Source organism: Anas platyrhynchos, chromosome 16 (assembly GCF_047663525.1).
Source record: "Anas platyrhynchos isolate ZD024472 breed Pekin duck chromosome 16, IASCAAS_PekinDuck_T2T, whole genome shotgun sequence".
NCBI classification, from domain to species: domain Eukaryota; kingdom Metazoa; phylum Chordata; class Aves; order Anseriformes; family Anatidae; genus Anas; species Anas platyrhynchos.
Window position 1 is genome coordinate 8077881 of NC_092602.1, and position 25931 is coordinate 8103811.

Below are 25931 nucleotides of genomic sequence, written 5' to 3' on the forward strand. Positions count from 1 at the left end.
TGCTGTCTTTTTCCTAGGTCTGGATCACTTTAACCTAAGGGGACTATTGGAAGAAGAATGTGGTTTTTGTGTGTGTGTGTTTGTTTTTAACCTAGACCATGCTGTTCTTACTGCTTTCGGTCCTTTTTTTTTTTTCATATTACAAAGTAGAAGATACTGCCTTAAATTACACCTTTGAATAAAGTATTGATACCTTGTGTTTTGATGTACATTGCTTTGGTGGTGTTTTTTACCCCATAGATAGACAAACAAGAATAATTCCCTCCTTTTTTCTTTTTAATAGGAATATTGTGTATTTGAATCTGAGTAGGATGGGATGAGAAGACCCATGTGTAGCTGCATGGTTTTGTTATGGACCCGGTATTTTTGAAAAACGTAGTTTTGATCAGTTGAAAACTGATTAATTCAGATGAAGCCTGTTGAATGCATTCAGGTGAAAAATGCTTTTGGATCCAGATGAAGAAAATTACTGGGAATGGTGGTAGGAATCCCTACTGTAGCAAGCTTTGTAAGAACTTTTTAGGAAGGAAGACAGCTGAGGTTCAGTTCCTTCCTAACTGAAATAACAGAGGATGTATATTATTACTATGGTCTATTTAAAAAAAAAAAAAATCTAACTTAAGTAGCCAAGTAAAACAGGCTTGCTGCAGGAATCTGAAACACAAGCCAAACCCACCACATTACAGAAAAAACTGTCCAAAGTGTAACTTCAAAATACTTGAACTTACTGAAGGTAATGGATTACTAATGATTTTGCAGTCAAAGATCTAAATATCGACTATTTAGTTTATACTCCAAACTAGTTAATTAAAAACAGAAAATCATCGGGAATTTGAAGAATGAAAAAATTTATCTTCTTTTTTATGGAAGACAAAAACAAAAAAAAAGGGAAATTCTATATTGATACTTCTTTTTTTTCATTAGTAGGTCTAAAGAATCAAGGGACTGAAGATGATGGTGACCATAAACTATTAATTCAATTTAGAAAATAATTTCATTTTTGCTTAATATACCAGCTTTTTATGTATATACAACCCAGTTTGACCTGGAGAAAAATTCCGAAGGCATTATGAATTCTTTTTTAAAAATATGTTATGAAATAGTTGATGCTAAGTTAATCATATAAACAGCTGATTAAAAAGTGTAAGCTTTTGATATCTAAGCATAAATTAAATCTTTTAATGCTGATTAGGGGTTACAAGATTATATTTAAACAATGTTAATTAGCAAGTTGACTTTCCAGTAAAACATACTGGCTACAATTAAATATAGTCTTGAAATACTTCAGAAACTACTTATACTTGTTAAAAAAAAAAAAAAAGTCTAAAGTAATAAAACAAAATTTGGTTAAATCACAGTGGAAATTGCATTGTTACTTAAATCAATTCACCTGACAGACTGTTTTGCATTCAGGTGCTTTTTTTTTTTTTTTTTTTTTTGAACCTGTTACTCAACCATTTAAATTTTTGTTAACCTTTACTGCAGCTAGAAACTAAAAGGCACGGTGTTGTAACCACCAGAACACTTTAAAAAGCAGACCGGTTTTGGCAGAGTGCAGAACAACTTCTGGCTCTGTCTCCTATGGGTATTGTGTAGTGAATTTGAAACAAGTTCTCCTTCTGCCCATTTCTCAGTAGTGGAACAAGGTTAAAAGTGGATTCTTCCCGGAATCCCTCGTTGCCTGCCCATTGTGTGGTCTGCAGCGTGACAAGTGTCTGCTGGGAAAACAGAACGGCATTCACATTCACTGTCCTGTGCGCTGAGGGTGCCCTGAGCTCCCGGCCGCGGGGGAGAAAGAGACCCACTATTAATTTGCCAGTTCTAGTGGTTTGATTTTTGTACAAAGACTTGATTTTATTTTTATTTTTTTATACAGAATAGCATGTTTTGTGTGTTATAAAAACATTTTTTGCCCAGCAAACCGTAGTGAATTACCTTGATTCTTTTTACATGTGGAGGCCCAGGAAGGCAAGCCTGGCAACCTCGCATTAGGAATTGCTTATGTATCGTTGCATATCTTATGGGGGTTGGAGGATAAACTAGATGACTTAGAAGGGGTATTTTGCAGATCTATTTTCTGTGGTTCTTAGGATATCTGCTAAACTTCAACTTCTTTTTGCCAGTTTGTAAGCAGCAATCACGTCACCTGTCAGTCTCTGCTAGACTGAAGCAGCCCTGGATCTGGGCCTTTGGTTCACCTCTGTTGGCTCAGATTGGTACAGGCCTTCATTTTCCAAGGGCTGCTTTTTCCCCCACAGACAACTAGAAAAATAGATCTAGAGTGTCAGGATATGAAGCTACAAATGTTGACAGATAAAGATGTAAACAAAGGTGTTATTAAGATGCACTGGAAAGGTGGAGATATTTGCTACTTTGACTCTTCCTTGAACTTTTCAGCTGTGAACGCAGGTTTGTACACGCAACAGCTGAATTTGAGAGCAGGGGAAATATGAGTAGTAATAAAATGTAGGTGAAATGTAGCAAATGCAGGAATACAAGAATCTTTTCTTTTTCCATGTCTTCTCTAATTTCTGGCAGTTACAGAAAGCTTATTGGGCATCAGAAGTGAAAGCTCTTCCCCACTAATCCCGCAGATTCCTGGAAATGCCTCTTTGATGGTGTCTCCATGGGGCATTGAAATTCAGCAGCTCACTATCTGATACAGGGAGAAATAGTTGCTAAGTGCCTGTTTGCACACAGATGGCCATAAAAGCTCAGGACTTAAAAATCCAAAGGAACAGCGAAGCACTCTGCAGGTGGACATGGTCACATTCCTCAGGCCAATCTATCAGCTACAGCACATAGATGACAACTGTTTGTATTTAAGGAGCCGGGCATTCCGGTCTGAACTTCTTAGTTAACTGGTGCACCTTGTCCTTAAGGGCATTGTTATCAGAGCATTCTTATATCAATATAATTAGAATTACTCACACAGCACAGTGTGTGCTGGGCTTTCCAGATGAGTAAGACAGGATCCTTCCCCTGAAAAGTTTAGCAGTCTGCAGTCGAAAGCAGTGAGTTAGAAAGCAAGTGAAGGTGCAGTGGTGTAAGTGCCAGTCTTACAGTCGTCTGTCAAGTGTTTACGGATCAGAAGTCACTGCTTCTAAAAATATGTATAAGCGATGAAGTTTTGGTAGGCTGCATTTCTTTACTTTGCTTCTCAGCCTGTACGAAGTCAGTAAGCCTGCAGGCATTAGCTAAGGATGCTGGAGGTAAAAGTGCTCCCTCTGTCCTAATGTGCTTAGTGGTGTTGGATACTAAGGTGGCATCGCTCTGACTAAAGCCCTGCCTCTGTTTAGAAGTAAGGTGCTGTGACAAAGATGAGTTTCACTTCACTAGTCGTTTTAGTTTACTCAAGAGCTGCATGCAAGAGCTTTCACTCAGAGGTACATGCATACCAAAACAGTATTTGTTTCAGTACCTGATGTCAGGAGCTTGACTCTGTCTTTCAACACCAGTGAAGCATATGTTAGGTGTAAGTGCCTTGGAAATACAATGAGGTGTTGGGATTGTATTGAAGGAGCTGGAATGCCTCCAAACTGCACCCATGCTGAAACAAAGACTTGCTGCGGCCTCCTGAGGCATCAAGCAGATGCCTTTCCCCAGCTTATACCAATCCCACACACATACTGAAGTGCCTGCCTGTGCCAGGATAAATTTGTATATCTTAGGGCTTGTAGATATGCTGAGCAATGCATCTGTCTGTAACCATGCTATTCTGTTGATGAATCTGTCTGTGGACAGCATGAACCATGGTAAATAGGGTGTCTAGATATGCAACCTAACCCCTACTGTCTAAAGATCATAATGACTTGAATATCACAACAGCTATGATGCCGTTCTGTGGGGATAAAATGATAACATCTATGACATTTTGCAACTCAATTTGCAATAAACTTCGTGTTAAGGGTTTGTTGAAGTTTTTACTTGTCCCCTTCATTTGCCAGTTACAGTGTTCAGGCTTTTATCTCTGGCAAAAATGACTATGCAATTCCAAACCATATTAAGGAAAGCAAACCCCTGTGGTGGCTGTGTGTTTGTAGTGGAGATGCTGTCAGCATTTGCAGGAGAGAAGTATGGATATCTTTGACTTCAGCTCATGCTCCCTTGCATTTTGGCTCTCAGAGATAGTATCAGTAAAATTACACAGAAAAGGTCTGACCACCACCACCTGTTTATCAGCATTTCTGAAGTACACTCATTCTGGCAGGAATTCAGGTCTAGAACTAATGAATAGATTAACACCTTTTCTAGAGCCCTGTTATCAGGGCTATTATGTTTTCAAATAGGTCATATAGTCAAAAAGCAAGAAGTAACAAGAGCTCTGTGTAGGAAGAGGTAAGTTACTGACTGCTGCTAGGGCTTGTTGCAAAAGTAGAATCATTTTGATAAGATGTTTCCTGTTTAAATAGACATTTGGACTATGTGTCCTTTGGCTTTAAGGAAGTCTCAAGCAAAATCCCTTCCCAGTTGCTTGGCTGTCTGGGTGGTTTTTATTACTTTGAAGTTGGGCTTTATCTGCTGGCTTCGTTCACAGACTAGCTGGCTGCTTATCACATCTGTGGATCAAAACTTCAAAGGTTTTGTCTGAAAAGTTGGGATTTATGAGGTCACGTGGAATCCCCCTTGGAGGGAGTTCAGCCCATGGTAGCAGTTCTGTGGGGGAAAGCTTTTGTCTGTAGGTGATACTGGGCAGGGGAGAGGCTCTGCGATGCACCAGAGGTATGTGTGTGTTGTGGGGTGGTGCTGATAACCAGGGGAGCGCTGGATTTTGAGCACTGGCCCATTTTCAGCATGCAACATATAGAGAATGTGGGAGACCAGAGTGCATTCCTAGACACAGACTCACCGTGTTGCTGCTTCCAGTAGAGCTGTGTGAAATGTTAAAAGGAATTAGACCCATGCTGGAACTGACAATCACGTTGGGCTCTGCTGCGCTAGGCTTCACTGTGCTTTTACAGCCAGGCTCAGAAACTGCATTGAATGGGAGAAAAGGAAGAAAATGATATTTTTTTTCATGAAGGGGGAGGGGGGGGACGGGATGGGACGGGACAGAGAGAAGCTGCCTGGTTTTTTTGCTTACTTCAATAGCAAGCAGCAGCTGTCAAATCTGTAGCCAAGACTGCCTCGTCTCAGCCCCAAGCATCCCTTGAACAATATGCCAACAGAATGAGCTTCTCCAGTAAAAGCACATTTGAGTGCTCTTGCCTCTGGAACATAGCATGATTTTCAGGCTGTGTTCAGGCATGCCAGGCTTTGCTGACTGTACAAAAATGGGAGGCTCAGTGCAGCAGCATATGTTTGTTGCATCGCTCGGTGTCTTGCAAACAGTTTTAGCTGGTTTGGCCACTAGAGATCATGCTTGGCTTCAGAGCAAGCAAAGTGATATAGCTGCATGTGCTGCGAGCAGGAGAGAGTAGTCATCTGTGCTGATTTACGCTTCTCAGCTTCCTTTCAGGAGGTGCAGATTCAGTTAAATGCCTGAATGATCTCTGTGTTAAAAGTGTGGGAAAGAAAGTTATTTTTCCTTGGATGAAGCACACTAGGAAGTTACCTCCTGCAAGAGGATGACCAAATCAATATATTGAAGGTACTGTTAAGGTAGTATGCCCCAGCTCACTGTGAAGGATTTGGGAAAGTATGTAGCAAACACTGATTTGCAGTGTTTGGAGACGTGGCTAGCTGTCTCCATCAGACTCAGCCTTCCTTGACTTGTCCACCAGATGTACCACTGCTGCAAAGAGCAGTTTCACGCTCATTCATTTGGCAAAAGTTACTGTCTTTCAGCAGTTACTAATGCAAACCCCCTTTGGACCAAAGCTCCACCCCTAGACAAGTAGAGCTTATTCAGGCTCTGTAGCCACACGCTGTCCTCCTGCAATGGCTCCTCCTCCCCTCCCACCCTTGGGTGGAACCAGAGAAGGGAAAACTTGACAATAGTTAGCAAGCAACAGAGCTCGCAAGAACTATTGCAGCAGCATGCCCAACTAGCCAGGTTAGCAGTTATTCTATCCTTCCCAAGGGTACCACAGCTGCTGAGCACAGGAGAGGATGGTCATAGCCATGGGAGCCAGGAAAAATCTGACCAGGAATGAGCAGAAGAGAGACCTGGCATTCCTTGGGCAGCTTGAAAGAGAGGTGAGGTATCTGAATCAGCGCAAGACGAAATGAGCACTGGCTGCTGCCATGTTGGCAGAGCAGAGCTGTTCGCAGGCAGTTGGACAAGTTTGTGGCTGAGCCGGTTTATCCTGTACTGAAGATGGGAAGTTACTTGTCTGCCCCTGCTTACTTCGCTCCCAAGGATCCCTTTCGGTAAGTTTTGCACAGGATTAGCAGTGGGTCTTCAAGCTGTCATTTTGCTCCTGTAATGCTATCCTAAGCAGTTAGCATGTGAGCTGTGAAGTCAGGTCTGGTGCTTGTGTGCAGGAAGCAGCTGGCCTCAATGCGGGGTCCTGTCATATTTTTGAGGAGGGGATTCTTCTTGCCAGCCTCCCTGGTGAAGGCTCTCAGGTACGAGAGAATGGTACCTGTGTTGCAAGGCAGTGTCTGTGTGTCCTGGGGCGAGCAGGCTCCCTTTCAGAGCGACGCAGCTTTATCCTGCTTTATCCTGTGCCCCTGTGCTTTGCTCCACAGCCAGAGGAATGAGATCGCCATGGCTGCTGCTGCTTGCGTCTCTTCCAGTGCTACTTGTGCACAGCACAGGCTGAGGGAGTGCCACATGCTGCTGTAGAGTTTGAGAAGGTGATGTAATCTGCAGTGAGGCAGTGCGCAATCTTGTTTAAGAAAGAAATCAAGTACTTTGCAGGTAACTAGGGGCTAGCAACACGCTTCACTTACGTGGAAAGGATTCTTGTCCCGTGATATTTTGGTTTGCATTAACAAACATTCTTGGCTCAGTCAAACAAGTAAGGCTTGAGAAAGGTGATAGCTAGAGAATAAGGCTTTGATTGCATTGCATCTCCATGGTGCAAACTGTTCGTGGGGCTGAGCACAGCCAGGATTGTGAGCGATGCTGATGTGCTGATAAGGTGAATGTATGGGGAAAGGCAAGGCTGGCAGTTTCATTGTCTCTGTCCTATCCCCTCTGCTTGTATTTGCTCATTATTGTTGATCCTGTTCCTACAAACACTGTTGTACTGATTTGGGGGTAGTGGGCCTTTTGTTAAAACAACCTGTGATAGGAGTAAATGCTGCTGTGCAACTGCAGAGCTTCATTAGGCAACCTTCGGAAAAAGCACCCACTTCCAGAAGGAAAGGGAGCAGCCTTTCATTACTTGTACTACGTGCAGGGCATCATGCTAAGCCATAGATGCACCTTTACTAAGTGGTGTGGAGGTGGTTTTGCATAGTCAGAGCTGAAATACTGCATCATCTAGTACTTAGTCTGTGTTTTCTAGCATCTGTTCTTGCTTGGCAAACATCTCTTATGTAGCAAGTGCACACGCTTCTGCTAGGCCTGGGTGAGAAGCCTCTGGGTTAGCTGCAGGCTGGGATTATGCTTTATTCCGCAGCCTTCTGTCTGCATGACTGTCCTCTTCCCCTCTCTGCCTGTAGAATTGGAACCGCAGCTCTTTCAAGCCTGTCTAGCGTTAACTGATCTAGCCTGACAGTGTGCGGGGGGTGGATTTTATTAATGAGCCCTTCTCAAAGGGATCGGCTCTTCAGTGCCAGGGAAGTCTTTGCTTCCATGAGGGTATTGGCTTTCATTTAGATGTAAAAGAGATGCCACATGGATTGAATCTCCATCTTGCTGAAAACCAGGCTGGTTACCTGTTGTGACCTGATCTTCCTACTACCCTACCTGCAAAACCATCAAGCACCGATTTGTGAACTCTTTCTGTGTTACAGAGCATCATACAGAGCAGGGCTGAACACTGCGCTCCAGATGCTGCCTGGGGTTCCTGGAGGATGACTATGGAAGGCAGATTAATTTATTCTTGATTACCAAGGATGGGAAGTGAAGACTCATAGTGTATGGGTCTGTATAATCAGAAAAGAGCTCTGCAGATCTGGAAATGATGGCTGGGTTGCAAGAGGAAACGCATTAAGTGTAGTTGTTAGCAGTCCTCCAAGAGATTTGATTACCATGCTTCGTTACTTGGTAATAAGAACACCAAATCATTTAGGAAAAGATTAGCCTTTTCTAATCTAAAAGAAGATGAAGATTTCTTCCTCTTCTTTTGGTGGTGGTGACTGGCAAAGATTAGCTTGCTTAATACCTCTAGAAGTAATTGTATTCCTGTTTCAGCCAATGTGAACTCCAGTAATGGCAGTGCAGTGATGCCACATGCTCCACTGAGGAGGAAAAAGGAAGGAGTATTAACGCTTGTATCTTCCGTGATAAAAATCTGACATATCTCTTCAATGAGAGTCTTGTGGAACTAGCATGTGATGCATTTATCATTTGGGCAAAGACACTGAAACAGATGAAAAAGTTGTTATAACTATACCTGTGTGCTGTCAGTTCTCAGCACCTGAGAAATCTAAAGCCTTTTCTAAGTGACAGTGTTTAACGAAGTAGCCAGTTAGACCCATTACCAGCACCTAGCCTCTCTGCTTGCTTTGTTCCTGTTGCCTCACTGCCCAGGGTGGGGTTCTGAGCCTTGAGCTGCAAACTTGTCCTGCCCAGATTTGTTTAATTGCATAGCAAAGAACTGACTGCTTGTTGGCTCCACCCCTCACCTTCATTTCACTGAGGGTGTGTTGCAAATTAGATACCAGTGCTTGTTTCCGGATGGAAGCAAAGTAATCAAAGTGCTGTGAGGCTGGAATTGATGAAGTGGGAGGACAAGTGTACGTGATCCTTTGGAACGTGTCTAAAACAAACTGCAGTTGTGTTGCTTTTGAGGAAACATTAGATTTTCTTAAGAAGAAAAGGGAGTTGAAGTTGGAGAGGGGTGAGGAAGGGAAGGTATTGTGCTTAAAAACAAATAAATAAAATAACCCACCTGCTTGGAGAGATCTTAGTCAGAAAGCCAGGTCTTCAAGTCCTGGTAGAGCAGTCCCCAGACTCCAGTATTGCTATCTGCATCCCAAGTGCAGGTCTGGTCACAGCTCCCTGTTTGAAGATGTAATCACTCACGGAGCATGCACTGGTACAGGCATGCACGCAGAAGTTGGATAAGTTTGAGGGATCCGATTTGCCCATGCTGAGCCAGATGTTCCTGCCACAGAGTGATAGAAATCTTTGCTGTTAGTCTCCACTTGCTCTTTTCTCCCTCCCACTCACCTACTTGATCATTCAGCGTGGGGTATTTACTGCAAATGAAAGCCAAAGACTAGTGGTTGAAGGCAAAATGCATCGCAATGCCCTCCAGGTCTCTTGCATACCATGAGCAGGGTGTAACCCTGACAGTGCCCCAAGGCTGAGGCTATAATAATGCACGTACCTGGTAGCATGATGCTCACTTACTGCTCCCCCTGCTCAGGCAAAATTGGCAGGGCCTGTTGCACGTGCTGGGGTTCTTTCCCGTCACAGGGAGGGGGAAGGACAGGACTGGGAGCTGCTCAGCTGGGAGAACAAACAGTCTAAAGTAGAAGGAGCAGCTTTCCTGAGGGTAGGGTATGGCATTAAATACTTCACGAGGTGTGTTTTCCCCTAACACCATAGGCTACTTACAAGCAGCTTCATCTTGTTTGGCAGTCTCTTGAGATGTTGGAGAACATCTCTCTATTGGAGCACAACCAGCTTCTCATATCACCATGCTTGTTACAAGCTGGTGGAATTTACAAGGAATGCCTTTGGCACAAATAAGCTTCTAGAAAGCTTGTGAAAGGTGAGACCAGTAGCAGCCCTCTTAGAAATGAAGCATGTAAGAAGTGTTCCTCCACTGCCACGGGCTGACTGAAGTGCATTTGGTGCTGTGGAGAGAGGCATGCTGCCCGGAGGGCACAGTTCCACCTAAAAACTCCCTCCCACCAGTGCAATGAGATGCCCCCCAATGTACTAACTGAGCCAGTTGTTGGGTTAGGGGTAGAAGAAACTCCTACCTTTGGGAAAGCATTGTGCTGACAAAGACATTGATCTTGGAGGTGTTCCTTTGAACCAGTTAATGGTTACTAACCTGCCTGAAGTGCTGCACTCAGAAATGGCCAATACCAGACTAATTTTTCTTTTAAAGCCTGAGAACATGCTGCCCAGGGCTAATGGAATAATCTCCAATGATGCAAGGGCTGAGGGAATGTAGTCCTGTCTGTGCCTTATCTCTCCGTTAAGTCACACCTCTGTGCTGCAGAATTTAAACTCCCTTGCCCAGTATGTCCTGCTGAGGCAGGATTATTTGGTGTTCAGGAAGCCTGAAGATCTGGGTTCTGCTTGTGATTTTCAGAAATGATATCTGCAACAGAATTGCTGCATCTCTTTCCTTGTTTGGGGGTTTGGTTTGTTTCCTTTTTGTAGATAAGGGATGAATAATCGCTTCTCGGAAAGGGAACTGCTGTTGATGTCTGAGGGGCAGGTGCTCTGGTGCAAGAAAGTTTGATGCTGTAGAAACACTGCCTAGGCAGAAATGTAGCAGAGCCATCTTAGTGCTGGGCAAGCCTGCAACTGGAAACCTGCATACTCCCAGGAAGAGGGAGAAAGGAGTAAAATTTATACGGCATAATTTGTAAACCAGCTGATGTGTTTTAGGAAGTGGATGGGATTTGTTTGAAACTTTGAAAGTGCGTCTTCGCCCTTGAATTGTTTGGTACCACCCCTCCTTACAAGCTTTGGTGCTAATCTTCAGGTGAAAATGCATTGCCAAGTGGTCGGATTTAGTATATCAGTGACCAGAACAGCCAGCACTGAGCTGCTGCTGAATGTGTTTTCCCCACGTAGGAGAGGACATTCTCCACTGAATTGTGACTTGTTGCTAACAGGAACCTTGTTCTTTTGTTTCCTTCAAGGTGCTCTGAATGTCAGGATCCCCTCACGAACTGGTACTATGAGAAAGATGGGAAGCTGTACTGCCACAAAGACTACTGGGGGAAGTTTGGGGAATCTTGCCATGGCTGCTCTCTGCTGATGACTGGTCCTGTGATGGTAAGGACTCTGACATACCTGCCTCCAACTCCTTGTCCTTGGCTGGGAGTTGTCCTGGCTATTCAAATATCAAACTGAAAGTAACAGTCTCCTTGCTACTCAGCTTTTGTGTCACAGGTGAACAAAGAGGCTTGTATGTGTGTCGTCTAAATAAAGATTCATTTTGAAGAGGAGTAACTCTTAAAGGAGGGTGCTGTGAGGATGTGAAGCTTAAGAACAAAGAGAGCAAGGTGCTGAAACGCACAGATACGAGAAATAGAAGGGTGATTAATGGGACACTTGTTCAGTTTCTGTAGCACAGTGTTTGGGTTTCTCCATGGGGGGGGTTTCCACTGCCCTGTAGTGGATACCTCTCAGCTTGGGATAAGTGACGGGTTGTGGCTTTGGGCTAGATTGCCATCCAGGTGCCAGCTGGGCTATAGCCAAAGAGGTTTTCTGGCCAATGGTATCCTGAAGCGGTGTTAGTCTCATTTGGTTTGAAACACTGAACTCTGCCTGGACAATACGGGGCTCACCTAAATATTTCACTCCTTGCCACAGCCTTGCAAATATTTAACCTTTATAACTGTCAAGAATGAAACGTGGCCATTATTTTCTAGGGCCTAAATAAAAGCAGTATGGTACTTAGTAGTGAGACCATTTCTCATTGTCTGCCTGAATCTTTGCAAAGTATCATCAATAAGGGAAGCTATTACAAGGAAAATAGAAAAACAGATCTCAATGAATAAGGATAGTCTTTAAAGGTATTTTGTTGTCTCAGCTTGCCTTATTTTTTTCTGTCAGCTGACTGGTAAGTATATAAATTTGTGCATTGCCTGTCTGCCAAAAAAAAAAAAGCCCTTTCAGCTTTATTAATTCAGGCGTAGTATTAGTTGTCATGCCAAGAGCAACTGAACAGGAAGGTTTAATATCTTGTTTACTAGTCTGCAGCAGGCTATCAACTATTTTTGATAGCTGAACAGCTGCCAAATATAACAGAGGTTCCTGGGACACAAGCTTTGCTTTGCGTGTTGATATGTTTGTTTCAGAGAAGTTTTTCAAACAAGGTGCCAAGGATGAGGTTCAGGAAAGGTAGACTGGGCTAATTTAACTCTCAAGTAAAAGAATGCCACTTGGCTGTGAGATCTGAACGAACAAATTAATGAGAGGAAAGCAGGAGCTGCAGCTGCTGATTACTTTTGGTTCTACTAAGCGCTTCCCCTTTCTGTCTGTAGGTGGCTGGCGAATACAAGTATCACCCCGAGTGCTTTGCTTGCATGAGCTGCAAAGTGATCATTGAAGATGGGGACACTTACGCGCTCGTGCAGCATTCCACTCTCTACTGGTAAGATGGAGCTGAATGCTTTGCCACTGGGAAACTGCGTTGTTACCTGCTGTATGTTTAAAGCACATTTAGCTCTGTGTGGGTCAGCTTAATGCCATGATAAGTAATGCTGGGAAGCTGCCTTCTGTGGGAGGGAGGAATGGAGTAAGCACAAAAACTATGGATTAGGGTCAATGACAGAACATAGAAGTGTGAGGGTGGCAGGGAGGGGAAGGACACTGCCATAACGACTTTCTTCACTTCTTTTAGTGGAAAATGCCATAACCAGATTGTGCTGACACCGATGATAGAAAAACACTCCACTGAGTCTCTGCGTGAGCAGTTGCCTTACACATTGACGCTCATCTCCATGCCAGCAGCTACTGATGGCAAGAGAGGTTTCTCCGTATCTGTTGAAGGTGGCTGCTCCAGCTATGCCACTGGTGTCCAAGTGAAGGAGTGAGTATGACAAGGCTGTGTGCAAAGTTCATGCCTGTGCAGAGGGAGCGGGTAAATCTGCAACACTGCTGTTCTGCCAACTGCTTTAACTGCTGTGGGAATCGGTCTTGGTGGAACAGGAACATTTGAGAATTGTAATGGACTTTCAAATTTTGCAACTGGGCAAATGAAGAGCCCTTCCCAAACCAGCTCAGACCTAAGCACTTACTCTAGTAGAGATTATTATTCATAATAAAGATTTTACTTCAAAATACCAATTCAAAATGAAGCATCAGAGATCAAGTATTTTTGATAATTCTGCCTAAAATGACTTTTTTCTCCCCACTATAATTCCCATGTTTAGAGTTAACAGGATGCACATCAGCCCAGATGTCCGAAATGCTATCCACCCTGCAGACCGTATCCTGGAGATTAATGGAGCTCCTATTTGTACACTACAGGTGGAGGAGGTATGTAGAGTTCCATTCTGAAGCCTCCTTCTCATCCATCTTTCTAGAACTTTTCTGTCTCTTGGCACTGTTCTCCCACCCTACGTAGTGTGTGTGTGTACAACCACAGTACACATGCTAGCAGTACGAACAGATATGAAGACAAACTCTGCTGTCCATCCCAGCTGAAGAGGGAAGTGTAACAAATGGAAATGCAGTTAGGGTGCAGTTTTAAATTTGTGGCATTCAGTCACAAAGGAAGATAAGGGAAGCATAGGGCTGTAGCATCTCGGAGGACAGAGGCTGCAAAGACCCTCTGTGTATTACTGGTGAAGTCTGCTGTTCTGATCACTTTAAAGGCAGCTGGTATTAGACAAAGGCTCAGCTGATCCTAGGTGTGAGTTTCCCATTTAAAAAAAAAAAAAAAAAAAAAGTATTTGGTGTCTATATTTACAAGTAAATGCTTTGTACAGTTATCAGGTGATGCTGCAAGTGTGTAGTGAGACCACCATTACCTGCACTACACAAAGGTTTTATTTTCTGTTGGTATTGAACAGAACAGTAGGAGCACAACAGCTTTTGCAAAGCTGTTTTCTACAGCATTGTTCAGGATAGAATCCTGAGTAATATTCAAACACTTCTCAGAAAAAATAAATATGTTTGGTCTCTTGTAGCTAACCAGAACAGAAGAGGCTTTGGATAGCATGAGAAATTTCTCTGTCACAATTTCTTGGCTTGTCTGGTAGACAACTGTGGTGTGTGTAATTAAACCACAACTATGGAGTGATCTCACTGAACTCTCTGAAGGGTATTCTTCACTGTCTCCTCTATCTGCTATTATTCATGTCCCTCCTATCTGCTATTATCCTGTTCTTTGGTTTGATTGCAGGTGGAGGACTTGATTCGCAAGACAAGCCAGACGCTTCAGCTGCTGATAGAGCATGACCCTGTCTCACAGCGCTTAGACAGGCTTCGTTTGGACTCACGGCTTCCCACCCACATAAAGCCACCCATTTCCCCCCGCTCCATCTCTCCACTGGACATCAAGGAGAATCTGGAAGGAACGCTCCGCCGGCGATCCCTCAGGTAAAGACTTGAAAGCACGGTCTCTGACCTTGCTTGCTTTGCCCTGGCTGGGTTGCTCTGTGATTGAAAATGACTGCAGAGACGTGACTAATCTGTGGTATGAGCCTTAGTATGAGCCATTGGTGAAGCGGTTGAGGAGCTCTACTTTTACCATAGAAAAGATACAGGGTTTACAGGGTTTTAGTTAGAAAACAAAATGGCTGGGAAAGAATGTATCCTCAAATGGAATATGACTCAGGCCTGGTATTTGGGAAAAATCTTGTCTTCCTAGGCTGGTGTGCTCAGTTGCTCATTCAGTCATTTACCAGTATTTTAATCTTTGTTTAGAAGTAGTAAGAGCTTCATCTTCACAGCTTCCTCCTTCTCAGAAGGTCCATCTCTGACTCTGCTGGAAATGTTGGGCAGCCCTGGCCTGGACGCTGCTCTAGGTTTGCAAAGAGCTTCCATGGTACGGGGAGAACATCTGGCTTTTGAGATACGAAGAGCACTGAAGCACATCTAGAAACTGGTCTCTTAGGAGTTAATGATGGTATACGTTGACTCATAAAGCTTCCTAGCAACTATTCCCTGACCTTCTAATTTCTTTTGCTTTCTAGGCGAAGTAACAGCATTTCTAAGTCTCCTGGCCCCAGTTCTCCGAAGGAACCGCTCCTTCTGAGCCGTGACATCAGTCGCTCTGAATCCCTACGTTCCTCCTCTAGCTGCTCCCAGCAAATCTTTCGGCCCTGCGACCTGATTCATGGAGAAGTACTAGGAAAAGGATTTTTTGGACAAGCAATCAAGGTGAGGAAGCTCCCCAAATATTCATCGGTTACTCCGATTAAGCAGTGTGTGCCTGTCTCAGAAACTTGCCACTGTCCCAGTAGCCTTTCTTTGCTCTGCTAATAGTGGTCAGTCTCAGAACTCACCTGGGTTGCTCAGTGAGATCCATTCCTCTGTTTTGTTCCCTGACCGCGAGCATCTCTAGCTACAGATGGTTTTGACGTTGTCCTATTTGAACGTCAACCTTGGCCATACATGATCATCTCCTGAGTTAGTGCCTGTGTCACAGCACTCACCGGGGCTGGGAGGGAGAATGGGGAAGAAGTTACACTTGCTTTTATAAAAATCTTTGTGAAGAAGAGATGCTGAATGAGGAGTTAAACACATTCTCACCCACCATTAGTGTGGCATACTCAAGGGTTTGTGAGGCTGATGTAGTGAACTCTGAACCCCCAGCAGAGCCTGAATGTGGTGGTAGTTGTCAGGTCTTGCATGACTCTCATAGTTAAAGTCTCTATCAATAGCAGTTCTGCTCTCTTGCATTTAAGCTCTCTGATCTTGACTAGGGGTGCTCAGGAGCTCTTCTCCTAGCGTCCCTGACAGCATCAGGAGGCAGCTGTCTCTGCCTTACCAAAGGTGCTGTGATCTCCTCAGTACTCGGATTGCTATTCACCATGTTATGGGGCTTTTCTCCTTATACCTTGTTCATCACATGCTTCCACGGATGGTGGTGAGCCAGTACTACAAACCCAATGCTTTTGATCTATACTAATGAGCATATTTCTCTTCTCCTCTGCTCATAGACAAATAACAGGTCCAGGTAAGCAGAACCCTTCCTCTGTCGCATGCTTTTGTCATCTGCGTCCCCACAGTTAATGGCACAAAGGCATTTCTTTTCTGCTCAAATTACCTGATAGCCATCCTGGTGCATGCTCTGGAAATTAAAATTGCCCTCTTAGAGTTTCATGATGACACCTGTTTCAGTTCTGCTGGTATGTCAGCTTAAGAATTCCACTTAGTCTTGTCTTGTCTTTGTCTTTTCAATTCCCTTTATCTTTGGGTATTAGATATTCCTGGCTTTCATGTCCCTGGCTGAAATGTGTAGTGTTCCCTGGCTCGCTACTTACATATGGATGCTTGATTTCAGATGGGAGCAGAAGAACATTGTACTCCTGATTCTATTGTGTTATTCTGTTATTCCATAAAATTGTATTCTACTTGTATCAGCTTGCTATGTCCAATGGTTCCAAACAACTCGTGTGCCACAGAGTTTGCAAGAGCTCACAAGCTTTCTAAATCCTGTAACTGGTCTTCTCTTCTGGGTTACAGTTCTGGAGGTTTTCTGATAGACTTTTTATTTTAAAAGGTATGATTAAAAAACAAAAAAAAGTGATAATTTATTTGAGTTTCAGATTGAATGTTTTTGGTGTAACAAGTACTGTATCCAGTCAGAACAGTCTCCTTCTGTTCCTAGAGAAAAGGTGGTTGTTTAGTTACCTGGAGATCTTAAGGAGACTGAGCTGTCCAAGCAAAGCAACTGAAGGGACAGAGGATTTCCAGTAAAACCTGCTCATCAGAATTTGGCCCCTTTCTATTTATTCCTGTACCTTGTGCACGTAAGGCAGAGCTGATTAAAAGAAACCTCTAGAACACAGCAAAATGTTAGAAACTAGTTGGATACAGGCAGCTCTTGAGGTATTTGAAATCCTTTCAGTGTCAAGAGCCAGGAAATATGTTGCTGAATACCTACTGTGTGGATTTCTGGGTTTGCCACCATATTGGGATGTTCCTTGCAGGTAGCAATACACTGTTCCGAGGAGCATGGTGAAACAACTGCTTCCCGCCTTAACTGAATACGCTGTGCATCCTAGTTCTTGCATGACTAAATTTGATAAGCTCATTAGAAAGAGCAAGCTTCAGAGTCACCATTAACACCAAAGCATGTGGTAATGTAGTTTTGCATTGCTGGGTTTCACTCCTGATGCAAATGAACATTGGTTCCTTTCCGATACAAATGAAGCTGTTAGGACCTGTGTACAAAATGTGAGCATCACGCTGGGCAAGTGTTTTTCCTAGAGGAACTTGAGACAGGCACAAGTATGGAACTGATGCCTTTGGAGGTTTTGACAGTTCAACCTTATGCTGCCTAAAGTGGAGACTTCAGCTCTGGTTCTTAGGATGCTGTTGGTCTCTTGGTATGACCCTCTGTCAGCTTGAGGGGATTTCTGTTTCTCTTACAGAATCTCTGCTGAATTCTGAAAGTAGAAATTTTATGCTGTTTTCTGCAGATTCCTGGGCTCTTGTGTTTTCTCCTCTGTATATCCTCTTCCAGATAGAAGGGGAATATTACCCTCTCTTTCAGAAGAGTTGCAAGAGCTTTGGAGCTATGTACTCTTGAACCTTGCCTGTAGTTGTGGTGTCTGTTTCCACCAGGTGACTCACAAAGCAACGGGAAAGGTGATGGTGATGAAGGAGCTGATTCGCTGTGATGAGGAAACACAGAAGACTTTTTTGACAGAGGTAGGAGCAAGATTTCCAAAAATGACCAAGCCAATAGTATGGTGGCACTCCATTCCACCTCCCCCAGTGAAAAAGGGATCATGCCAGCAGACTGGCAGGAATTGAGGTGCTAAGGAGGGAGACATTACACTGGGGAAAGCCTGATACCAGCTGAACGTTTGCTGCAGTGAAGTGTGACTTGCTTAAACTGAGCAGTAGGCATGACTTCAGCTCCCAGTTCATTAATTTTTCAATGATAAAAAGTGGTCTGAGTCTGAAGCAAATAGAGCTGTGCAAATACATAAAGGATTTATCCCTTGAGCCTTGTGCACAAATACAAGTGATGAGGGCCAATATCCATAAGATGTTTAAGACTCCTGCTGTATTTAAACTAAGCTTTTTTCTTGGTGGCTGCCTACCATGTTTTTCAAAGTCTAATTTAGCTTAAAAGCAGGCAGCTCCCTAAACAGCTGACACTGCTATTCTGATCCTGGCATGCACAATATGGAACAGATAGCTGCCCTGGAGAACTCCTATCTCTTAAAAGTTAACCAAACCCAAGGATGCTCTCCTTAAAGACTAAGATCAGGTTAATTGCACAGTGTGGAAAAGAAGAGGCAACACATAATTGACTGCTTTAAGATTAGGGTTTGAGTGTACTCTGTGGGGCCTGGAGGTGACTTACAGGATGGGAGTGCTGTCCTCTGCTGGGGCAGGAGCAGCACACACATCACTGCAGACAGAATTTGCCAGGACTTACTCCATTCTGCACCTTGGGGTGGGATGTCTGCTTCCCAGGTGAAAGTGATGCGCAGCTTGGATCACCCCAACGTGCTGAAGTTCATCGGTGTACTGTACAAGGACAAGAAGCTAAATCTCCTCACTGAGTACATCGAGGGTGGCACACTGAAGGACTTCCTCCGCAATGCGGTGAGTATGTGCTGAGGAGAAGCCTAGTAGACCTCCATTGTGGAACAAGGTTGACAGTGTGCTGTGGTTGTGCCAACCTTACGATATTTGGTAGTCTTTTGCTTTGGAGCTATGTGGAAAAAGCTTTTTCTTAGCTGTGGGTGGCTTGGAGCAGGAAGGGCCTTCTTCCTGGGGCTATAGCATTTCTCTGACTGCTGTAAGAGTCCCTGTTGAGGAATCGCTGTTGCCAGCTGGCTGGTAATGTAGACCCTGACTGAGGACTTGTCTTTCAGGACCCGTTTCCCTGGCAGCAGAAGGTCAGCTTTGCCAAAGGAATTGCTTCTGGCATGGTGAGTCAGACAGTTCATTCATCACTGAGCAAACCTCCAGGGTGAGGGTTAGCAGCTTCAGCAGTGTGGTGTATGAGGGGTTGTGGATCCTGCGTGACTACTAGCGAATAGTTGTTGAGGCCTGTAAATGTAAAGGGACATACTTGCTTGGAAATCCCTAACAGTGACTTATCTCTATTCCAGGCTTACTTGCACTCCATGTGCATCATTCACAGAGACCTGAATTCACACAATTGCCTAATTAAGTTGGTGAGCTATACCTCTGTTCTCCACAGCATGCTGTTCCCTTCTTTGTCATCTTCCTACCCTGGTTTTCTCCACACAATGTTGAGTTCAGAGCCCCGTCTTGTCAGGTTGGGACTGATTTTAGAGATGCTTAGTGCCCTAAACAAGGGAACTTCATCTTCATGTGGGATTTCCCAGATTGATCCTGCTTTTACCGTTTCTTCATTCTGTTCTCTTCCCCTCCTTTCCTGTGGTAGCATCTATTAAGTTGCATTATAAGTTAGTACATCTGAACTATGAAATGTAGAGCTCTACAGCTGCCTCTGTTCTTATAGCCACTTGCTGACTGTTTTATTACTGCTCGAGACTCAGACAAGTGTGCAGGTGTGTGCACATGTGTACCCTCTCTTTTGAACTGCTTTTAGGTCACAAGATTTTTGTGTAACTTCATTTGCTCAAGCCCTTGTTCACTTGACTGAAATATGAGATGAGTATCTAGGCTTCAAGAGATCCAGGATGAAAGGCTCAGTTAATTTCTGGCCAGGTAGAATAGGACGGTCTGAAAGGAAAGGTCCAAGTTTGCCCCAGCAAGTGTAGCAAAGTTAATGGGTTTCATGCTAGTGACCACAAAAGGAAAAAATATGAGAGGAAATGATAGGTTGGAATTGTGAATTGGGTGTCATATACCTGTCCAGACAGCTTGCTACGCTCGATGCAGAAAACCTTGCTAGTAGTCTTTACAGTGTAGTTGACAGTGAACAGGAATTGCAGCCTCTTTGCTCCTGAATGAAGCTGAGGAGAATCAGTGGCTTAATCTAAATCCCTTGTGTAGGATAAGACGGTGGTGGTGGCTGACTTTGGTCTGTCTCGGCTAATTGTGGAGGAAAGAAAAAAGCCCACTCTGGAGAAACCATCTGCCAAGAAACGAACCCTGCGGAAAAGTGACAGGAAGAAGCGCTACACAGTGGTTGGCAACCCATACTGGATGGCCCCAGAAATGCTAAATGGTAAGATACTGATAGCAAGGCACAGGCAAGGAGCCAGCCTGTGTCAAGGTATAGGGATGATAGGATTACTGAAAGCTCTCAGCCCCTAGTAACAATCAAACCTATTAGAGCCTATGGTTTTAGACCTGCTAATACACAAGCTTATTTATACACACAGGTACCTGAGCTGCACTTCTTTTGCAGTACCTGCCCTGATAAGCCCTTGTACCATCAGAGGTAACGTTTCTGGCAGATAGCAGGATTCTTCAGAAGGGCAGCAGACCTAAACTTCCTACAGTCCAATATCAGGGAAGATAGAAAAGGCCTGAAACAAATCTGAACCCAAGAACAATTTCTGTTAGAGCCACTTGCTTTGTAGCTGCCCCTTGAACTGGGAGTCATTAAACTCCAGGATGAGGCTTATGTGTGTGGTTGCTTAGATCCAGGGAAAAGCCATCTGCTGCCAGCTTTGCTGAAATCTTGGGATTGAGGTGAGGGTGGGGGTTGCCCAAGTGCAGGGAAATCCGTGTTTGTTTGTTTTTTGGCATATAGCCCACAGTTGCACTAAGGATGAACTATGTCCGTTTGGGCAAAAAACTGTCCCAGCAGGAGTTGAGGTAAAGGTGAAATACAGTGGATACCATGTCCTCCCAGTGAGCAGGTCTGTCTGGCCAGGCTGAGCAGCTGGGCTGCCTATGTGATCAATATTGCCTGACGTAGTCCATTGGAGAAGAGAGGACTTGGCTCTTCTCCCCAATATTCAACAGTTCTTCACGTTACCTTCTTGGGTACTCTCCTGTTTTCCTCCTCTCAAGGCCTACAGGCCCTTCTGAGTCCAAGGCTGCTTCTCAGAGGCTGTGTCAGACCTGGCATTTGTCAGGAGAACAGCAAGAATGCAGTCTGACATCACCTCTACAAAAAAGGCTGTTTACCGGATGCTGGCTTGGGAGGGGTGTGTCTGTACGCACAGAGTGGCGTGCTGGAGCCAGTCTAGTTCCCAGATTCTAAGCGCTGCTGGTACGTAATTTATTACCTCTGCAGTCACTGCAGCAGGGACTCGCTGCTGGGGAAGCTGAACACTGACTTACTGCTGTGTAGAGAGGCACTAAAACAGCAGTCAATGGAAATGGGCTTTCCACAGTCATCCTTAGCATTTGCTTTGACCTCTGGTATGTGAGGCTTCCCTGCCTTGTCCTTTTCTTCTCCAGCAGAAGGAAGAAGCAGAGTTTAAAATAAGTGGAGGTGATATATACCAGCTGCACTTTCCTATACATGTCTTCGGGCAACTGACCCTGCTCAGATTTAAACCTTGCTTTGTATCCTGTGTGGAGAGCCCTCTGGGAAATATGCTTAGTTAAGCTTTGGAGGCCAAGCCCAAGACAGATGCTGGCAGCTCCTGGAATAGATGGGTGGGGAATTGTCTGTCACAAAGCTGAATGCCTCATGTTTCCTGTAGGACAGAGCTATGATGAGACAGTGGACATCTTCTCATTTGGGATTGTTCTTTGTGAGGTAAGTCCAGAACATCACATGGCATCTTCAGTGGACTTTTCCTTTTCCATTACCATCTCCTTCCACACGTTGTATCAGACAGTTCCCTGTGGCTGAGTATGCAGCCTGTGACAGCACAGTGAGTTAGGCTGGGAGTATAAAACTTACCCTGCATCTGTTCTCTGTCAGGTTCTGAATGAGCCCTGGTATCCATTTTGCTAGAAGAGATGTTCCCCAAAATTGTGATTTATTTATTCACATTGCCTCAATAAAAGAACAGTCAGCTGTATAATCTCAGTAAATTCAGGGCCTCCCCTGTGGATGGCACATGTTTTCAAAGAAGAGGAAACCGAAACTTCTTTGCAGGTGGATTAATGAAGCATGCACCCTGAAGTCTGCTGGCTTAGCATATCTCGAGTCAGTGCACGTTCTTACTATTATATTGGGCTTTTCTGTCTGCAGAGCAGAGAGCACCACTTAAGCTGCAAGGTATTTTCAGTTTTAAAAGACAGTGGAATTACAGATGAAAGCTGCGGTGTTATGTGTACAGGGAACGCAGTACTGACAGGAACACCAGGAGAGACCAGCACAGTTTCATCTTCAGTGTTTGGATGAAGGGGACAGAAGATGTCAGTGCATAAATCTTTGTGGCCTCATCTGGAGCTCTGTCTGTACTGGGCTCTCATTTTGGAGAATGTTGTGGCTATGAGCAATAGTTTTAGGAACGCGGAAAATCTGTTTGTGGAACTAAAACAATTGTTTTATCTAGAGGAAAAAATAAAAGACAAAGGGGGTGGTAGCATATGAACATTTCACTTGTTACCAAAACCAAGATGCTAAAATGCTTAAAAAAAAAAAAAAAAAAAAAAAAGATAAGGAAGTAACCCTGCCAAAATACATAATAGGCGTTCACTAGCTAGTTACAGGATGTGGTTGTACTGCTGAGTTTATTGGCAGAGAAAAGCGTAAGTAGTTACAAATAACACCCTTTCTGTGATACCTGATGAGGCTTTATACCTAACACTCTTCCCATGTGAGAGTTTGTATTGACATTGGCCTCCTTTGGACCCAGAGCACCCTACAGCTCTCTGCAATGGGTATGTTCCCTCTTAGTGTACTTTGAGTCCCCTAGCACTGTAGGTGGTGAGTGTACCTCAGCGGGGTATGTGGCGAGAACTGGGACTTCAAGTGCTGGGACAAGGCTTCTCTTTGTTCCACCCATCCCTTTCCTCTACTGGCTCTTGTCTGCAACCTTGTAGGCATTGGTTACAGTTGTTCTTTCTACTCCCTACCCTCTGGGTGTGGGTAAGTTGAATTTGCCAGTAACTGAGCAGCTCAGAATCTGTTGTGCTGTTGCATTTACAGCACTTCTTTGATCAAGTTCCATATGACAAGGGAGCTTTGCTGGTGGTGATGTAAGATTGTGTGGGAGAAGAGAGATGGGATGGGGATGCAGGTTGTGTTTGTTACCTGTGATCAGGAGGGGCTGCATCCTCCCCCAGCACCATACATCAGAGTGAAACACTGTTGAGCTCCCTGGGAGGTACATCTTGTCCTGTCCAGCAGAAAAACCCTGGGGAGAAACAAGAGGTGTCTGGGCCTCCCTCTACGACAGTAACCATGTGCCAGGTCTTGTAAAAGTTTCACATGAAGTTTGCCTGTATGCAGTGTCTTGTTTATTCCTGTGTGCAGCTAGTCCCGTTGGAGAGGAGCAACAGCATTTCTGCTCTTCCTCTTTCAACCTAAAACTTTGAAGGAGTCCCTGCCTAATGTTGGAGTTCGCAGCTTGTTAATGCTCTGGGACTGTTACTGTACTTAAGCATACCTCTCATTTCTCCCTAGATCATAGGCCAGGTTTATGCTGACCCGGACTGTCTCCCACGCACACTGGATTTTGGCCTTAACGTTAAGCTGTTCTGGGAAAAGTTTGTTCCTGCTGACTGTCCTCCAGCCTTTTTCCCTCTGGCTGCCATTTGCTGCAGACTGGAACCAGAGAGCAGGTAGGTTTGGTGCTGGGAGCACCCCTCTTAGTAAGCCTGGAGGATGTGTTCCACCCTTGGTGGAAGGATTGCTCTGCACAGCAGGGGAGGGGGGAATAATATTTGGGCAACTGGCCCAGCTATTCCACGTGCTGTTCTGCTTCATCTTCCCCACTCACATTTCCTCACTGCTGCTTCTAGGCCCCCTTTTTCCAAGCTGGAAGATTCCTTCGAAGCTCTCTCTCTCTACCTGGGAGAACTCGCCATCCCCCTCCCGTCTGAGCTGGAAGAGCTGGACCACAACGTGAGTGTGCAGTACGGACTGACCCGTGACAAGCTCCCTGAAAACACAACCTAGTCAGCTTGTCCTGCTGCCTGCACCACTTCTGTTGGAGTTGAGTGACGGGGAGGGAGATGCACTTCAGCCACTTCCAGGGCATTAATGGGGCACCGTGCTGTGCGTTCGCTGCATTGCCTCTCTCTCCCCACCCAACCCTCCTCCTTTTGGACATCCTGATTCACTGTGGATTTCTGGCATGTTTCAGAAGCAAAAAGGGCTGTTTCCTGCCAACTGCACCTATGAAAGCTGCTCAACACTATTTTTCTGGCTTGAGAAATGTTTCTCTGGCCTTTTTAGGCTTCTTTACTGTGGTGCCTTAGAACTTGGCTGCAAGCTGTGAAGCCACCCCGGCCTGTCTGCCAGGGAGGGAATTGCTATAGGAAACTCTCCTGGGCGAGGACCAGCACTTCTGGAACTTCTGGAACTCCTTCCACTGACTACCCTGCTCAGAAAGCTGGGAAAATTGGACATCTGGCAAAAGGCCCTACCAGGACAGTGTGTGTGTGTGTGTGTGTGTTTGTGTGTATGTTTGTGCATGTGTTTTCCAAACCAGCCTGTTGAAATTTTGGCCTCCAGTGTATAAGGAGTGAAAAAGCCTAGGAAATGGACAACTCTCATGGGGAAACGTGTATGCATTTTTGTTTTGGTTTGTTTTTGTTTTGTTTTTGTGGGTTTTTTCTTCTTCTCTCTCTGAATACCTCCAAAAGCCTGAAACACTAAGACTGAGCTCTGCTTGCCCCTCCTGATACTGACCCAGGCAGGCAGCAGATGAGGCACTTGAACATCTTCAGACCCTGAGCCTGCACAGCAAGTCTTGCCTGCCTAAGGACCTTAACCTATATGAGATTATCTGAACCTGAATATGTAGAACTGCACTAGGCACTGGCCGAGCTCATCCACGGAGAGATGAAGCTGCTGGAGTGCTTGGCCTGCAGACATGAGGTCACAGAAAGGGTCACAGAAGGTGCTCTTCAGGAAGCTGAAGGCCTGAAGTGGCTCAGACTTTGTGCATGAGAGATGTGCCCAAGGCTACTTCAAGGATGGACTTGGTAGTAAACAGAAAAGTGATGGAGACTGTCCCATCCAGCCAGGATTGGCAGCTGGAGAACTAATAATTCCGTTGCCATTACCTCATCTTTCCCTGCAGGCTGTGCAAGTTGCTCCCTTTGAAGGTCTTCTTGCAGCTGCTGTTGTAGCCCCTGAGCTGATTGTCCAAGCCAAGCAGAAACTTTCTTCAAGGTCATTCCCTGCTTTGGGGAAGAAAAAAGGGCTTGGAGTCACTGGGAGGGGGGTGGGGGTTGTTTTCTTCCAGCACTTCTTCAGCTGACGGAGAAGGAAGCAAGCTACTGTCTCAGTAGCTCATGTGGTTGTCAGAACCGAACAAAAAGCTGGCTCAAGTCCTGCTCTTAAGTTCTACAAACCTCTTGGTTTAACTGGAGTTTTAGTGTGCTTTCTCCTTGTGTCCCCCCCACCCCTCTCAGCTGAATGGTGGGAAATGGGTGTTAAGTTACTTTGATTTCCACCACTTACCTGTTAATTTAAAGTATCATGTAAAATGACATGGGACCAGTCATCACCTGACAAAGTGTGCGTGGGGGTGGGGGGGGGGGGGCTAGTCTGTGTAGTGGTGTTTTAGAAACCCTGGGGACGGCTCGTGCTGTGAGTCAGTGAAGGAGCCTCTTGAAACTGGGTCCAGTGGATTCAGGATTGTTAATAGGATTCCCCGCCTCCCTGCTTAAGCTGGTTTGTGAGGGGACCCCTGAAGGGGAGAGTCCTGGGTCATGTGTGGGTGAGGTTTATGAACTGTGATTTGCACAGCTCCATGATCTAACTAAATTAAAAAACAGTAAACGTATGCTGTGGAAACAGGTTTGTGTTGTCTGTGTGGTACATAAAACATCAAGCTCTAACTTGTTTCTGTTGTCACAAAATCTAAGAACTCCCTTTATTGAGCCAGAGGGCTCTACCACACACAGGATGACTGAGATGCAGTGTAAGTGTGCTGTAGTCCTAGTCACCTGGAGTGGTGGAAAGGGAAGAAGGTGACGTGTTTTTTTGTTGTTGTTGTTTAAGAGTTGACACAAGGCAGCA

General features: G+C 44.8%; 1 protein-coding gene and 1 long non-coding RNA gene across 6 annotated transcripts in view; one reads left to right on the forward strand and one right to left on the reverse strand.

The window, feature by feature from the left end:
• On the reverse strand, positions 1–23367 carry LOC119718478 (uncharacterized). The gene is made up of 3 exons (XR_005269632.2): positions 22992–23367; positions 8949–9164; positions 1–4974 (listed from the first exon to the last, which is right to left on the reverse strand). It is a non-coding gene; the product is annotated as an uncharacterized lncRNA (long non-coding RNA).
• LIMK2 (LIM domain kinase 2) overlaps positions 1–25710 on the forward strand; it is a 30118-nt gene extending 4408 nt beyond the window's left edge. For 4 of the 5 annotated variants that reach the window (XM_027470049.3, XM_021277060.4, XM_005026669.6 and 1 more), the window contains 14 exons: positions 10888–11023; positions 12238–12347; positions 12597–12785; positions 13129–13234; positions 14103–14299; positions 14896–15082; positions 17495–17581; positions 18359–18490; positions 18763–18819; positions 19003–19068; positions 19877–20051; positions 21487–21542; positions 23364–23521; positions 23702–25710. In XM_027470049.3, the coding sequence (XP_027325850.1) occupies positions 10888–11023; positions 12238–12347; positions 12597–12785; positions 13129–13234; positions 14103–14299; positions 14896–15082; positions 17495–17581; positions 18359–18490; positions 18763–18819; positions 19003–19068; positions 19877–20051; positions 21487–21542; positions 23364–23521; positions 23702–23858 (1813 nt within the window). In that variant the 3' untranslated portion in view covers positions 23859–25710. Of the gene's footprint in view, positions 1–5913; positions 6313–10887; positions 11024–12237; positions 12348–12596; positions 12786–13128; positions 13235–14102; positions 14300–14895; positions 15083–17494; positions 17582–18358; positions 18491–18762; positions 18820–19002; positions 19069–19876; positions 20052–21486; positions 21543–23363; positions 23522–23701 lie in introns of those variants that run through there. The other variant, XM_005026670.6, reaches the window with a different exon arrangement.
• Positions 25711–25931: the final 221 nt, after the last annotated feature.